This window comes from Seriola aureovittata, chromosome 1, assembly GCF_021018895.1.
Source record: "Seriola aureovittata isolate HTS-2021-v1 ecotype China chromosome 1, ASM2101889v1, whole genome shotgun sequence".
NCBI classification, from domain to species: Eukaryota; Metazoa; Chordata; class Actinopteri; order Carangiformes; family Carangidae; genus Seriola; species Seriola aureovittata.
The window spans coordinates 16,570,339-16,585,287 of record NC_079364.1 but is presented as its reverse complement, the minus strand read 5'-3'; the positions used below and the strand labels follow the sequence as shown (position 1 = coordinate 16,585,287).

Sequence of the window (14,949 nt, the reverse complement as noted above, 5' to 3'; positions counted from 1 at the left end):
ATATCCTCTGTTTGGATTTCACATCACTCAGTTGTAGTGTCCCATTAAGCCATGCACTATATCAGGGCTCTGGAACTATAACATGTAAATGGGATTGCTGCTATGAAATGTAAAAACAACTGCTCCTAAGGCTCCAGACCCTTAGGGCCTCTAGAAACCCCATGTTTACTGCTTGGGCACTGGTTTTGGGAATTTGATTATTTGCATCTTTGTTAATAATTAGTACCACCGGAGTACAGGCAAAGTTTTAAGACTTTATCATTTTAATTTATATTGTAGTCATGGTGCATACAGGTACAGTACTATAGTATGGTACCGAGTGTATTCAGCAATTAAACATCCCATTTACTGCACACTAAATTACTAAAAAATGTAGACTACATAAACGCGACATGCTGGGTTGCATCATGTATAAGTTTCTACAACTCCATCCACTTTCATTATACTTACTATAATACCTTAAAGTATTCAGAAATGGCCTATTTTCGTAGAAGGCGTGGTGCAGCTACATGAAACTACTGTCGTGAAATCCTTTCATTGCACGTGGTTGCAGCGTCCCCTGCTGAACAACACGTCACATTGGTCCTAAAAGCATTGAAGCACGATTTTTCATTGACTGAGTTATTTTCATTATATTTATGCAATAAAAGCAAACAAGTAGTGAGTTTCTGTCAGGGGGCACACTGAGTGTTATATTAGCACTGTATTAAGATGTAGAAAGGACAAAACAATACTGCTTTACTGAAAGCTGACTGATCTCTCGTTGCGGACGTGTTGGGCTTTTGTGCATGAAAAAAAAACAGGAAATTGAATAAACCTGGTGACGTCATTGGTGAGCGCCTCTGCTGGCCTTCGAAATGGGCTCGACTGCTTAGCCTTGATTTCTTCAATTGTCCCTCCGCATATCAACTTTTTACAAAGAAAAGCCTGTCCGCGATGACATTTGGAGGTACGTCTACACAACGAGACAAATCGGAGGCTTATGCAGCAGGCATCATGCGCAGTGCCATGTTAGTGCAGATGTGAGTCGAGTTCATGTAGCCAGTTGTAGCTGTGTTAGCCATGTAGCTAACCAGCCTGAACCTGCCCAGTGAGAAATAATGGTGATAACTAAATGGGCTCAGATTACAACAGCTATCATTTGAACTCATTGTCCTCATTTAGTGCTAGTGTACGAAGTGTCATGCTGTCACTTTTCTGTGTTCACGAGAAAATGATAACTCCAAGTAGCTAGCTAACTTTAGCCAAGTCAGCCAATAGCTAACGGTAAACAGTTACTCTGAAGTGTGGCGGCAACTGGAAGAAAACTCTATTAAATCTGTAACTACATTTCTAAAGCAGGCGTTTCCTATCTAGTGCTTCTCATGGGTACGATTCAGGAAGCAAGTTTATTACTCGGCTCCGTGGACAACTGTGCTGAGTGAAACCAGGAACCCACTCGAGCCTGGTTCGTAGGCTGATATAAACGAAACGAAAGATCGCTTCAAAGTTATTTTCGTGATAAATGAGTAAATCCGAATACGTCCAATAACCTCACATGTTTCTGTTTACTTGTGCTGGTCCATCTTTACAGGACAGCCGTACACCTCTGCATTAAAAACCCAAGCCAACAGGATTGTAGTGGATCAGCTGTACTGGAACATGTCTCTCGTGTTAGAATAGAAATTATTTAATTACAGCAAAACCAGTAGGTAACTCTGAGAGTGTAAGCAGTCAGTAATAATTTTGTTTGCTCATGTTAAAGTGGCCTATTCGTGGATTTTTGTAAATGAATTGTTCACTGACAAACTCAACTTGTGAAGTCATGTAATATGTAAATTGGTACATTTAAACTTTATTTTACTAAAATTCTGTGATGCACAACTTGAAGAAGTTATAGTTTAGTTGTCCTTTACACTGCACATAGAAAAGGAGGGATGTAGTTCCAGTTATAGTGAATTTTCAAAATGTGCAGCTTTTTTTAAATGTGGAAATTTAAATTTCAGATTCAGTGGAGTTTCCAATGTTTTCAAAGATATACTAGGCTGAAAAGCTAGATGATTATGGCATCTTGTGAATTAAGAGTGGGAATCACAGGTCTGTCAGGCATATGGTATGATACTATACTAATATGTTGCCCTTGATTACAATGATATCACTGCACTAGAGCTGCAAAAAAAAAATCAGCTACCATTTTGTCAATCAATTGACTGTTTCAGCCCCTATTCAAGCAAAAATGTCAAACATTTTCTGGTTTTAGCTTCTTAAATATGGCAAGTTACTGTTTAATTTTGTCATCTATGATAGTTTATGACATTTCTTTGAGTTTTGGACAGCTGAACAAAAAAAAGCAATTTTAAGGCATCACCTTGGGGTGGAGGAAGTTTGAAAGTGGCATTTTTCACTACTTGTTGATATTTCATGATCTAAATGAATTGAGTAAGACAGTTTATTGTCGGACAGGTGTAGTTTTTGGTAGGCCAGTCTAATGGTTTATATCTGCTGCTAAAGATGGTATGATTTTAGCCCTGGTGTGATGAGTCAGTATGCCCTTCTGATTTTTTGTTTTTTTTAGGTGAATTGGAAGACGAGGTCAGCCAGGTGATTTCAGAACTGGTTCCTGTGCAGGCTGACTGGCTTGCAAGTCTCAGTTCCTGTGCAGTGCAGTAAAGCTACTCGCTTGGTCAGAGGATTGCAATGAAACCAGCTCAAGAGCGCAACCAGGAGTGCCTGCCTCCTAAGAAGAGGGACCTCCCAATTAGTAACAGCGGAGGAGCTGGAGGGACTGGGGGAGGTGGGGCTGCAGGTGGGGGTGGTGGCAGTGGAGGTGGCAGTGTTGCTGGCGGTGGTATTGGAGAAGATGAAGTGGTTTCCATCCAGAACTCTGCAGCCAACAGTGACACTCAGGGAGGGACCCCATCCGGAGAGTGGCTGCGAGCTCAGCCAGGACTTCATTATGGAGTGGATAATTCTGATGGCATACCAGCAGTGCCCATTGACCAGTACAGTATGCTCTACAAAGTGGCTCTTCCATCTGTTACCTACTCACCTACCAGTCTTCACCCAGTGTTAAGCCACATCTCTCCAGCCTACACTGTTCATTCTCCTCTCCTGCAACATCCAGGCCTTCCCTATCCTCCTCTTGGTTATGCCCAGATCCCTCATTCCTCTCTACAGTTTGTTAGTTCACCTTATGCAGCGGTACCTTATGCTCTGACCCCTGGCTTTGTCCCAGGACCATTAATATCTCCTTCAGGCACCATCCCTCAGCCCCACTCTGTATCCCACCTTGTTCCCTATCCATCTGTCATCCAGGAAGGTGTTGTTTCCCCACCTCCCCAGGCCCAGGTAGCTTCTCATACCTTTGCCAAAGTTGCAGCATCTAGTGGTGTCCCACTGATGCTACCTTCAGAGCAAGCTGCCCAGCAGCACCTTGGTACTGTAGGAGTCCTGCCTGCAACAGAGGTCAGCTCTCGAGGGATGCCAGTCTACTACCACCCTCAGGGCGCCAGGGCTGCCACTGCCACCAGAGACCCCCACGGTGCCCAGCAGGAGAATGAACCAGAGATGAATGGAGGGGATAAAGAGCAGGTAGCCAGGGAGGTCGTACCAGACTCGATCTTCGCTGCCAGAAATGCACGTCTGCCACTGATGGCACCCAGCTCTGCAACACAGGATCACAGCCAAGACAGAGGCCTGCAGAACCGAAGACTGGAGGAGAGGAGCTCACCTGGTCAGCGCAGCACTCCAGACAGCGACCTGGAGGTAAGACACACTGATGACCTTCTAATCTGAACTATGTTTTCCTGTTATTCTGAGTATACCCAAGTTTTAGCAGTGGTGATATAAACATCCATTGTGATGCAAAATCGTTCTACATGATAAACATCAGGGGCTTCTCATCGTGGAATGTTTGATATTTTTACACAATGCAGATTATATTTTATTAAAAATGTTATGTTGTAAGTGTACACTGAAGTGTTTGAAAATAACAATTAATGAATAACGAATGATATATCAGGTGGAGAATCCGGATTACATGTTCATTTATACCCATAGTTTACTTTTCTTTTTCAAGCGTCTACATACTGTACGCCTGATAGGGTAAGAAGTTTCACACCAAGAAACACACAAGAAAATCACTCAATCACCCACTCAATCATTTAAATTAAAGGCAACAATTTTGGAAACAATGCTCATGTTGATCATGGAATAAAATATCCATATAACATTTATATAGACAGAAATTAAAGTAGTAAAAATATAACACTGAAAGTGTAGTGTGTTAGAATAATCCAACATATCTTGACCTGTGACCACTTAACTCTAATCAGTTCATCCTTGAGTCGAAGTGAATGTTTATGCCAAATTTGAAGAAATTCCCTCAAGGCATTACTGAAATATTGCATTCATGAGAATGGGACGGATGCATGTGTGAACAGACAGACAGACGGATGGATGGAAAACGCAAAAGCATAATGTCTGAGGTGATGATGAAGTGATGACATTTTGTATCCAAATGGTCAAATGTCAACTTCACTGTGACATCAACAACGCTTCTAGCCATTATTCAAAGCTGTAACTCAGGAAGAGCTGATGTGACCATATTTCCTGCAACTTGGCTGGTTGGCGGAGGCATACAACTGCGAGGTGTTAATTCTAGTTTTAGACTCTATTTCCCTCCTGTATTTTGTGCGCTGGGTCTGTAGGTAATTGGTCAATCACTCATAACCAGAAAATTGCCACTTTATGCCAAAGCTATTCTATTTGTGGTTGCATGGAGATGCATAGTGAAGCTCTCAGTGCTTCCTTTATGATGGTGTGCAGGCTGGCTGACATCATTGGTAGGTAGCTAATCACCTCAATCAACCACAAATTACTAGCAATACTGATAGAGGTCATTGCAAGTAGACACAGACTATCTAATTATTTTAAGGAAATATTTTAAAATAAAGAAACTCAGAATGTGTTTTTACATTTTTTTTAACAACATGCTGTGAATGCCCTGTATATGGTTAACATTTGGCTGCCTGTCAAAAATTTAAAAAAAATCATGGCATTCTGTTAGAGTTCGTTAGATAAATTGACCACAGCTTGGTTTGGTAACCTCTCTGTGCAGCTGAAGTTTAAACTGGTACAACTGATGCAGACTGCATGGAAGATAATTGGGGTAAAACAGCATATGTCGCTGCAGTCTGCTTACAAACAGGCCACCCTAAGGCAAGACAATCAAACCACCTGAGTACCACCTACTGTCCTTTGTAGGAGGTTCAGATTCCCAGACTAAATAGATTTAGAAATTCATTTATCCTGGTGTCAATGAAACTTTTAAATAGTAGCAGATAAGGCCAATGTGGGCACTAGATGATTTTTTTATGTTGTTTTTTTTTTCTTTCTGGGTACTTTAAAACCTTGTTGTTTGTGTGTATGTATACATATGTGGGTATGTGTGTATGCATACAGTCATCGGTCGGAAGGATTGGTACCCCTGAATTTGAAATGAAGTGCGTAATTCAGAATACCTTCAGAAATAAAAGCAAATGAACCAATTTTGTAAAACCAGATTATTTTAATAAATTGTCCAATGATACTGAACAAAAGGAAAAGAAATTACCTTACATAATAATGAAATAGTACAAAACACAACATATACCCCAGACACCATTCTTGGCACCCTTCACTAATATATGTTTGGAGAACATCTGGCAGCAATGATAGTCTCTAAATGCTTTTTGTAACCAATTAGAAGTTTCTTACACTTGTCTGCTGGTAGTTTCTTCCTCTCTTTCATTGCTATAAATTCAAGCTCTTTTAAGTTTACAGGAGTCGTTTTTGCAATGGCAGATTTCAGCTTTCTCCAAAGGTTTTCAATGGGATTTGGGTCAGGACCTATTGCTGGACATTTTAAAACAGTACATCTTATTCTCTTCAACCATTCTTTTGTGCTGCTGGGTGTGTGCTTTAGGTCATTGTCCTGCTGAAACACCTAAGACCTTCGCCTAAGACCGTATTTTCTGACACTGGTTAACACATTTTGCTCTAAAAGGCCTTGGTAATCTGATTTCATCCTTCCTTTAATATATTCAGTGCCTTTTAGTAGTAGCAAAGCAGCCCTGCAGCATGATAGAACCTCCACCATGTTTTACTGTAAGTAGGGTGTTCTTTTCCTTATGGGCTTCATTTTGTCGCCTGTATACAAACTGATGCACTGCATTCATAAAGAGCTCTTCTTTTCATCTGTTCATAGAACAATATGCCAGAGAGACTGTGGCTTATCGATTCAAAGTTTTTGCAAACATAAGTCTTGCCTTTTTGCACCTTTCTTTCAATAGTGGTGTCCTCCTTTGCCTTTGCCCATGGAGCCCTACTTGGTTTAGTGTGTGGCATATGGTACAGGCTGAAATCACCACTCCAGATTTCTCCAGGTCAGCCTGAACCTCTTGGGATGTCTTGTGTGGTGTTTTTTCCACAACCCGCACCAACCTTCACAGACTTCTGTCATTGAGTTTCTTCCTTAGCACCACGTCCTGGAAACATCTTAACAGTTTTATGACTGTGAAACTTCTTGGAAACAATATGAACTTTTGAAATAGGGATTTCAAGATCTTTGGAGATTGTCGTGGAGATGTTTTTTGATAAAAGCATTTCTGATGTTTCTGATGATCTTGTTTTTCCCATTGTGAAAAAAAAGCTGGAAACAATCAGCCCCCTTTTTATGCTGTAAAACCATCCTTCATAAGATAATTCAGGTCACGTGAACACTGAACATTAAGCACTTTGTTTCTGAAGATATCCTGAATTATTTAAATTCAGGGGTGCCAACCCTTTCAACCAAGACTATATATATATATATATATATATACATATATATACACACACACACATACTAAAGAACCTTGTTTGCCGTTTGTTATTTATGAACCTTTTTTTACCCTGTTTGATATTTATTAACACATCTGTGTATTTTTTGAAAGAAATTTTGTCTCTACTTTTATGACTGCAAAGTGGGTGAAAAGCTCAAATCAAATTTCCCACTCTGTAGGACGTTTAAGTTAATCATGATCTTGATGAGAATAGCAAAGAGAGAAGAGAATAAATTGTGTGTTGGAGTGAGTTTGAGCTTGACCAAAGGATAGCTAACAAACAGTAATCTACTGAACCACATGCACATTTCATACTTAAATGCTGTAATTCAGGCTTCTGTGGGAAAACACTTGGATGTCTTTTTGGAAATTGTGTGTTGTTCTGTGTGTTTTCATAAGATTTACAAGTTGTCGGACTAACTCTTAATTCCTTTAATCAACTTCCAGGTGCAGCAGGTGGTTGGTCGTTTGGCTTCTTCCAGCCATGGAGTTAGTGGAGTGCGGAAAGAGGTCTCCTTTGCTCCCTTGAACCTCTCTCAGGGTGCCCAGAGAGCCAGAGATGTCCATGGAGAGAACACTGGTGTAATTTCCAGCCGGGCTGCGTACACGGTGCAACCTGCGACTTACAGTGACCCCAGAGTGACCGGTCTCCAGCAGCAAACAGGACAACCAGGCCATGCTGTTGTGCTTGCCAATGGACAACCAGTTCTTATTCCCTTGGAGTATCACCCGCAGCATCAGCCCCAGCCACCACAGCAACACTACCCAGGACAGGCTAATGATGTCTCAGCCAGCCATGCCTCTACCACCATGGCCTCCATTAACCCAAGCTTTAAAGCCTCTGATTCTTCAGCCAGAGTGTGCCTCCCTGAAAGAGTGGAGCCGACCACAGCTCAGCAGCAGCTTCTACAGCATCCTCCGATCCAGCCTACAGCAGATGTGACTCAGGCCTTAGCTTCAAGCCTCGCTCCCGCCCCGACTCCTTGCAACCCGTCACACTTCATGAAGGGGGCCATTATCCAGCTGGCTACTGGGGAACTGAAGCGTGTGGAGGACCTGCAGACTCAGGACTTTGTACGGAGCGCCGAAGTGAGTGGGGGGCTTAAGATCGACTCCAGCATGGTGGTGGACATCCGTGCCAGCCAGCAGAGACCAGGTCTCGTGTCGCTTCACTTTACTGTGGGCGAGCAGCAGAGCAAAGTGACCATTGATGTGCCCCCGGAGCACCCCTTTTTTGTGTTTGGACAGGGCTGGTCTTCCTGCAGCCCGGAGCGCACAGCCCAGCTCTATGGCTTGGCCTGCCATCACCTGCAAGTAGGAGATGTATGTGTGTCCATCACGCTGCAGCAGCAGCTTCAGCCACAACAGCAGAAACAACCACAACACCATCATTCACAGCAGCAGCAACAACAACAACAACAACAACAACAACAACAGCAACAACAGAACCTGTCCAGGACTATGAGCAAAACCAAAGCTACATCAGGACCTGGTCACCAGCTCATGGGGCCTCCTGCCCCTCAGCAGTCACGGTCTCAGTCTCATTTCAGGATAGACCGCATCCACAGAGAAAGACAGCGGGATGGGGAGAAAGATGTGGTCGATAAGGAGGAAGCCACACATTTGGGGGTTGTTGGGCACACTGAGTCGCCCATCAGACCAAGTAGGACCTCAGCAGAGCATCCAAGGAGCCAGAGCAGTTACCACTTGCACACAGAGGGCTCTGCTTTTGCAGGGGCAGGGATGGGAGTGATGCATGCAGCGCTAGGTGCTTCTCAGAGGCGCTGGTCCTCACCTGGCCTCCAAAGATACAGTATGAAGGGAGACGAAGGGCCACGCCCTCAGATAAGCACCTCCAGCCACACAAGGCCCTCTTTCATCCCCCAGGAGGTCAAACTGTCCATTGAGGGGCGCTCTAATGCAGGGAAGTAGCATCACATTTGGTAGCAACTATAGAAGAGACTGCCATGAGTAAGAATGAGTCTGACAAGGAGAGAAAGAGGAAAAAAAAGAGTGCGAATGTAGCCTCAGAATGTTTGAGATTTTGCACACCTAAAATATACAGAAATACAAGATCTTTCTCTTTCTGGTGAGAAGTTCTGGTTTGGTTTGGTTGTCACTCAGCCAAAGGATTTGAGCCAGTGCTTCCCCAGCCAGCTGAGGTCTGACAGGGACATGAAAAGCTGAGTAGAAAGTATGTAGCTGATGAAATGCCTACCATAGTCCTTACACACTGCATTTCTCTTCCTCCCACCCTCCTTTGTTGCCACTTCCTCATACCCATGCTTGGAGGTTACCATCGCATTCAGAACACTCTTGCTTCCTTTTTGACCAAACTGTCTCTCTGGATGACCACGGACTACGAAGAATGTGTTTATAGCACAGTAAAGCTACCAACTCTGCAGGTTCTGATGTATTTGAAAGATCACAGCCAGTAATATTTTATCTCCTCCAATCCTAGGATCCTGTTTCCTTCAAAAGCATTTAACCCCCCCCCCCCCCCCCCAAAAAAAAACAAAACAAAAAAAACAGTGGAGTTGCTGACATCAGCTGCTCCTGCCATGATGTTGGCAATGTTGACGCTAACTGTCAGTGTATGTTACATTATGCTTCTCCGGCAGGAGTCTAAAACCTCTGCTGTCAGCAGAGATACTTTCTCCTCTCTTTCCTTTTCAGGAGGCCGGTCTGCAAGGAATGGCATTCTCTCAGGCAGAGTGCGGCATGTCCTGCTTGTCTTACAATCGAAATAGTGATAAATCAATCAATTTGTCTGTTCAGCAATCAGTTTCCACTCCAAAAAAGTTTTGCTTTCATTACACACCATCATGCCCACTAGTTTTGGCTGAGGGCCCTAATACTTATGTGTGTTTGCATAAATGCCACGGATTGGAATTTGTTCTTTGTGATAATTAGTAATATCTTGCATTCCAGTGTCATCAGTGAGAATACCCATGATTTAGTGTTTAACGGTTTCCTTTTTAGAGAATAATTTCCCATCTTGAGCGACTCCCTCCCTCCTCCTCACTATACCTCAAAGCTTTTCCCAACCAGACTGGTGACTTTTGATGCAATTTTCTACGGCGTAACTAACGGAGGAGGCACTGGCTGGTCATCACCAAAGCCACCTGTGGGAACGCACCAGAGAGACTTTACCCTATCACATCACTGGCTGCAGGCCACTTTAACCCCTTGGAAGAGTGGAAGGGCCTGGTAGTTTGCCTTGGAGAGAAAACCTGTGTGTGAGTGAGTCATTGACGAAGTCTTCTCTTTGTCCTCAACTTGAGTTACTCTTTGCTCAGTTACCAAATTGAAGCAATAGTTCTTTTTACAGCTCGCGGCTTTAATGCTCTCTAATCTCTAATCCTTCGCCGTGAGCTGTTTTTATATCTCTATACGTCTGAGGTGAGAGATCTGACCCTCTTTTAATCCAGACTTTCAAAGGTGATGCACTATTCATTTACATTGGTTCTTCAGTACATCTGCAAATGCAAAGCCTCTGACAGATTTCTCAAGAAATCATTGTCGATGAAACTGCTCCTCTTTGATTCTCCATCTCACTGATGATCTTTACTTTTTTATATGGATTTACTCAAGTGCATCTCCAAGAGAGGCTTGACTCTAATTAAGTTGTGATCATTATCAAGTTATCTTCTCTTCTGTCTTTTGTTTGAACATATACGGTCCTTCACTTTTTTTACTAGGATGTACTTTATCAAGTGGATCTGACGATTGTCTCGTGTTGCACATAGAAAATGTCACTCATTGATTTCACACTGACCTTGTTAATAAGAATCACAGTGCAGTAGGTGTTTTTCTAATGAAGGGAATATGTTTGAAGTATTGTTGTTGGTGTTTTGTGGTGAGAGAGCGAGAGATAGAAAAAAAAAAACTGACTTGCATTTTTAACTGTTTACAAATTAGCCAAGATGAATGCTGCAGTTTTCCTCCTCCTGACAGATTTTTATCCTTGTCACTCAAAAAATCCAAAAGGGTGAAACTGAAAATAAGTGCAATTAGACCACACATAAAATCATTCAGAGGTTTCTAATCAGACAGCATTCCTCACACAGACATTCCCATCACAAAATGTAAAGCACACAGTACCAGTTTTCTTTTTTCCTGTCATATATCTTTGGACTAACCTCTGGCAAAACATTTAAATATTTGTTGCATTTTATGTTTTTATTTCCTTTCCCGGTTAGTTCCATGGTTGTCATTTTTGTGTCTGACTTATTTGTTGGTGCTGTACTTGCAAACTTTTGAACTAGTTTGTCCATCAGCCTCAGACACTCTTGTGCGCGTGTGTGCATGTTTGTCCGCTTCAACTTGGCCCGTAACCCCTCATGGTTCAGAGTATATGACCTGACCCTCTGTCGGCAGGTACAGGGGCTATGAGAGAAGTGTCAGACAGACTGACCTGAACTGGGCCTAGTGGACTTATTTCCTCTGGTGCTGTTATTTCGAGCAGCTTCAGAAGATAGGTCCGCATTTTTTTCAAGTCTATTTTGAAACGATTCTCACATGCCCATAAAGACTTACTGGTCGCTGTAATCGTTCCTCCTGTCCATACTGGCTGTGTAAAGATTCCTTCCTGATGTTATTCCAGTGTGCGATATGGGGCAAAGTGAAGTGTTATTTTTTTGTGCAATAAAGCACTGAGTTGATAAGAGCCTTCAGCAGTCATACTTAGACAAATCAAGTGGGTATTATCCAAAGTTAGAGATGTTATGGTACACATTTCACTCTTTACGCTACTGTTCCTCTGCTGTCGCTCAGCAACTGCTGAAGCCTTCACACACAGAACGAGGACTGTGGATTTTGTCCTTCATCCCGTCACTTAAACTGGAATCACATTGAGAAGGGATCTTTTTACAGCTAGTATGAATGGGAGGAACATTTATAATGACAACTCCATGTATGTGTGGACAAGCGAGAACTCCGTGAAGTTAGACTTGAAAAAATGTGAACCTGTTCTTTGAAATGCTGTGCAATGGGAGATTGTCATTCAGAAATTAATTTTACTACAGTACAAACTCATCTTACCATCAGAAGCTCACCCTATAGAGTTTTTCTTTTTCATGCTGTAAGCAATATACATAATACCTGAAAACATTTCATGTAGTCTTGGCATTTTCTACGCAGTAAACTCAGTATTGTACCCGTCATTGTCTTAAGTACAGCTCTATGCAGCTGTAAGGCAGGTTGACCGATGCAGTCATTTCACTCTAATGTCTGGTTATAGGATTTTTGCTTTAAATTACCTTTTTATAGGAATATAAACCAATATTTTGCTTTGTTACTTTCTATTTTTTGCTCAGTGATCCCCATCTTCCTGAGTATAGCACACTGACAGATCAGTAAAGTTTTATTGTCTTCTTATGATGCCACACAGTTGCAGCCAAATCACTCGAGACGAGTGTCACTCAGATTTTCATGTGTTTGTTCAGCATTATTTGGCACGGTTGCCAAGCCACTTCAACATTGTATTTTAGCTCAAGATGCATTTGATGGGATTTAAATGGTGCAAGCAGTGCCTCCTGTGACTTTACCTCCTGTTAATTCTCACAGCAAGACCATCCTGTGCAGCCATGAGTCTTTTTTGCTTTTGCCCTCTGCTTCGAAGCAGTGTGTGCCGTGTTAAGCAGGAAAACTCGACTTCTAGCAAGATGTCCAGTGAATATTATTCACATCTCTGATAGTCTGTTGCTGTAAGTAATTGCACTAAATGCCCTCCTTTACAGTGTTTTAAAATTAAAACTGTTGGTTAATTGAAGAGTTTCAAAATGTAAAGCACACGAAATCATGGAGAAATCACAGGTTGTGTGTTTCTGTAGATAGATGTATTTTTTTGTATAGATAGTTTTGATGATGCTTGTCGATAATGCCTTAAATTCTGCTGTGTACAATGTGTGAAATTGAAATAACGGAATAATGCTTCTGGTAGACTTGGTGTTCCCTTTTCAGGCTGTACAAGAGCAAATAATCAGAAATATCAAAACTTGACACTCTTGTCATGCTTATGAGCAGAAATTCATGTTTAGATGTCTCAAAGGGCGACAGTGAATCCTCTTTGTGCCCCAAACGCTTCAACCATGAGGTCTGCAACATTTTGTTTGTGTGTGCCCCCCCCCTTCTTTTTCTGCCATATTTTTTTTTTAATACACTCTATTATACTTTTTAACATTTTATTCTTGTTTTTCCAGTGTGTGGAAGTGGAGTACATGGTAGCTCTTCTCTGCACTTCTTGCCAAGAGTGTCAGCAACAGAGGGCAAGCCATTAATACCACACACGCACACACACACGCACACACATATAGACAGACCTTGCACACATCTGTTGTTTTTATTGTTGCACAAGCTCCATAGTTTGTTTTTTTTTTTTTTTTTTTTTTTATATCCCTGGAATTAATGGATTGTGTTTGGTGTCTTGTGTCGTCCTACAGTCTCTGGACAGCAGGAGGTGGGTTTTTATTAAAGGCAGAGACAGACAGACTGCATAAATCAGATGGCTTTCAGTTGGTGGTAACGTAATGGTTTCTTATGTTTAGTGACGTTGGCAGTGGGTTTTTTTTTACCTCCCTCTGTGAACTGCTTCCTGTTGTTTGATCCAGTATTCAACTTAAAAGGTGAAGTTAGGACGGTTTTGGTGTTGCTGATGGTGAATTAAATCAGGAGAATAAGAACGGTTAAAAGTTTTAAAGAAGTCTGTGTATTTTCAGATTTGACATTGTACTTTTTTGGCACAAGGTGACACTGCTTTTTATGTGATGTGTAACTATCTAAAAACAAAACAAAAAACAGCATCTTTTTTTTGAAATGCCTAAATCTGCAAAATATATGCAATGATGTAAATGTAACATTCAATCCTCAAGTATAATCCAGGTTGTATGAACTTTGTATAGTGAGTTTTAATATCGTATGGCCGTACCAATATGTATTGATCTTCTATCAGAAGCCTTAGAGTTGTCGACCCAAAGTGCTCCCTTAGAATACCCTACACCTACCTGACTTTAACAAAGCATTAATATCTCTATTTTGTTGCATTTTTATTTGTACCCTTTTTGAATAAAATAGATTTGTACTGTATATTTGTACCTCTCTGTGAACTACTTAGGGCGGTTTTTGTTTTTTTTGTTTTGCTGTTTTAATTCTATGTACTTTAAGGACACAAAGATATTGTATTTTTATTGTTACAGCTAACTTGGAGACATTGCATTTATCATGTTTGTTAAGTAAACACAATATAATATATATATAAATATATATACAAATATAAATATAAACTATTATTCAACTGGTGTGCTGTTTCTTTAGTTGCATTGATGTGTTTATTTTAGTTTTTTTTTTTTTTTTTTTTTTCTTTTTAGTGGTGGAAGAAGTATTGAGATCTTTTACTAAAGTAAAAGTAGCAATACCTCAGTGCAAACGTCCTGCATTCATAATTTTAACCAAGAACAAGTTCAAAAGCATTATTAGCAACATGTGCTTTAAGTATTAGTATTCATAAGGCAATAGAATGGACCCTATTAGAGCATTATATAATTGGTGTATGCTTCAAAATAAAAGAACAATTTTAATGCTGTAGCTGATTAAAGGGGAGCTAATTGAACCACTTTATATACTGTTCGGGGGTTTAACGACTAATCATACATTACAAGTAGGGCTGCACAATTGATCAAAATATTATCGAAATTGCAATTTTGATATTGCCAAGCGCAACATCAAAATTGCAGGAGCCCCAATTTTTTGATGTGTCACAACATGCCATAAATGAAGCATTGTGGTGTTGCAGAGATGCCCCGGCCTAAAAATCATTCACCAGATGTAAGGGAACATGCTTGTTTGGTACAGACCCCAGCAAACATCATTTTTATACTTTTTTTGAATGAAATGAGATGCAAAAATTACCATTCCCACTATAATTTACCCCAATATGATTTCTTTTGCATATTGTTCAGCCCTGCTTACAAATCTATCATATGTTCTGATTGTCAAATTGTGATCTTTACAGTAACAAGTATATAGCTGGCAAATGCAGTGCTATAAACATGGAAGCTAATAATAGCTCTAATAATTATAACTCAATGTCATAATAAAATTGAACTAC

The 14,949-nt window shown here is 41.0% G+C and overlaps 1 protein-coding gene across 1 annotated transcript; it reads left to right on the top strand.

Annotated features, from left to right (window-relative positions):
• The first annotated feature begins 837 nt into the window (after positions 1-837).
• Positions 838-14,136, top strand: atxn1l (ataxin 1-like). Its single transcript, XM_056380461.1, has 3 exons — positions 838-949; positions 2,555-3,744; positions 7,290-14,136. Exons 2-3 carry the CDS (start codon positions 2,677-2,679, stop codon positions 8,772-8,774), a joined length of 2,553 nt encoding a protein of 850 aa, XP_056236436.1. The 5' UTR covers positions 838-949; positions 2,555-2,676; the 3' UTR covers positions 8,775-14,136.
• Positions 14,137-14,949: the final 813 nt, after the last annotated feature.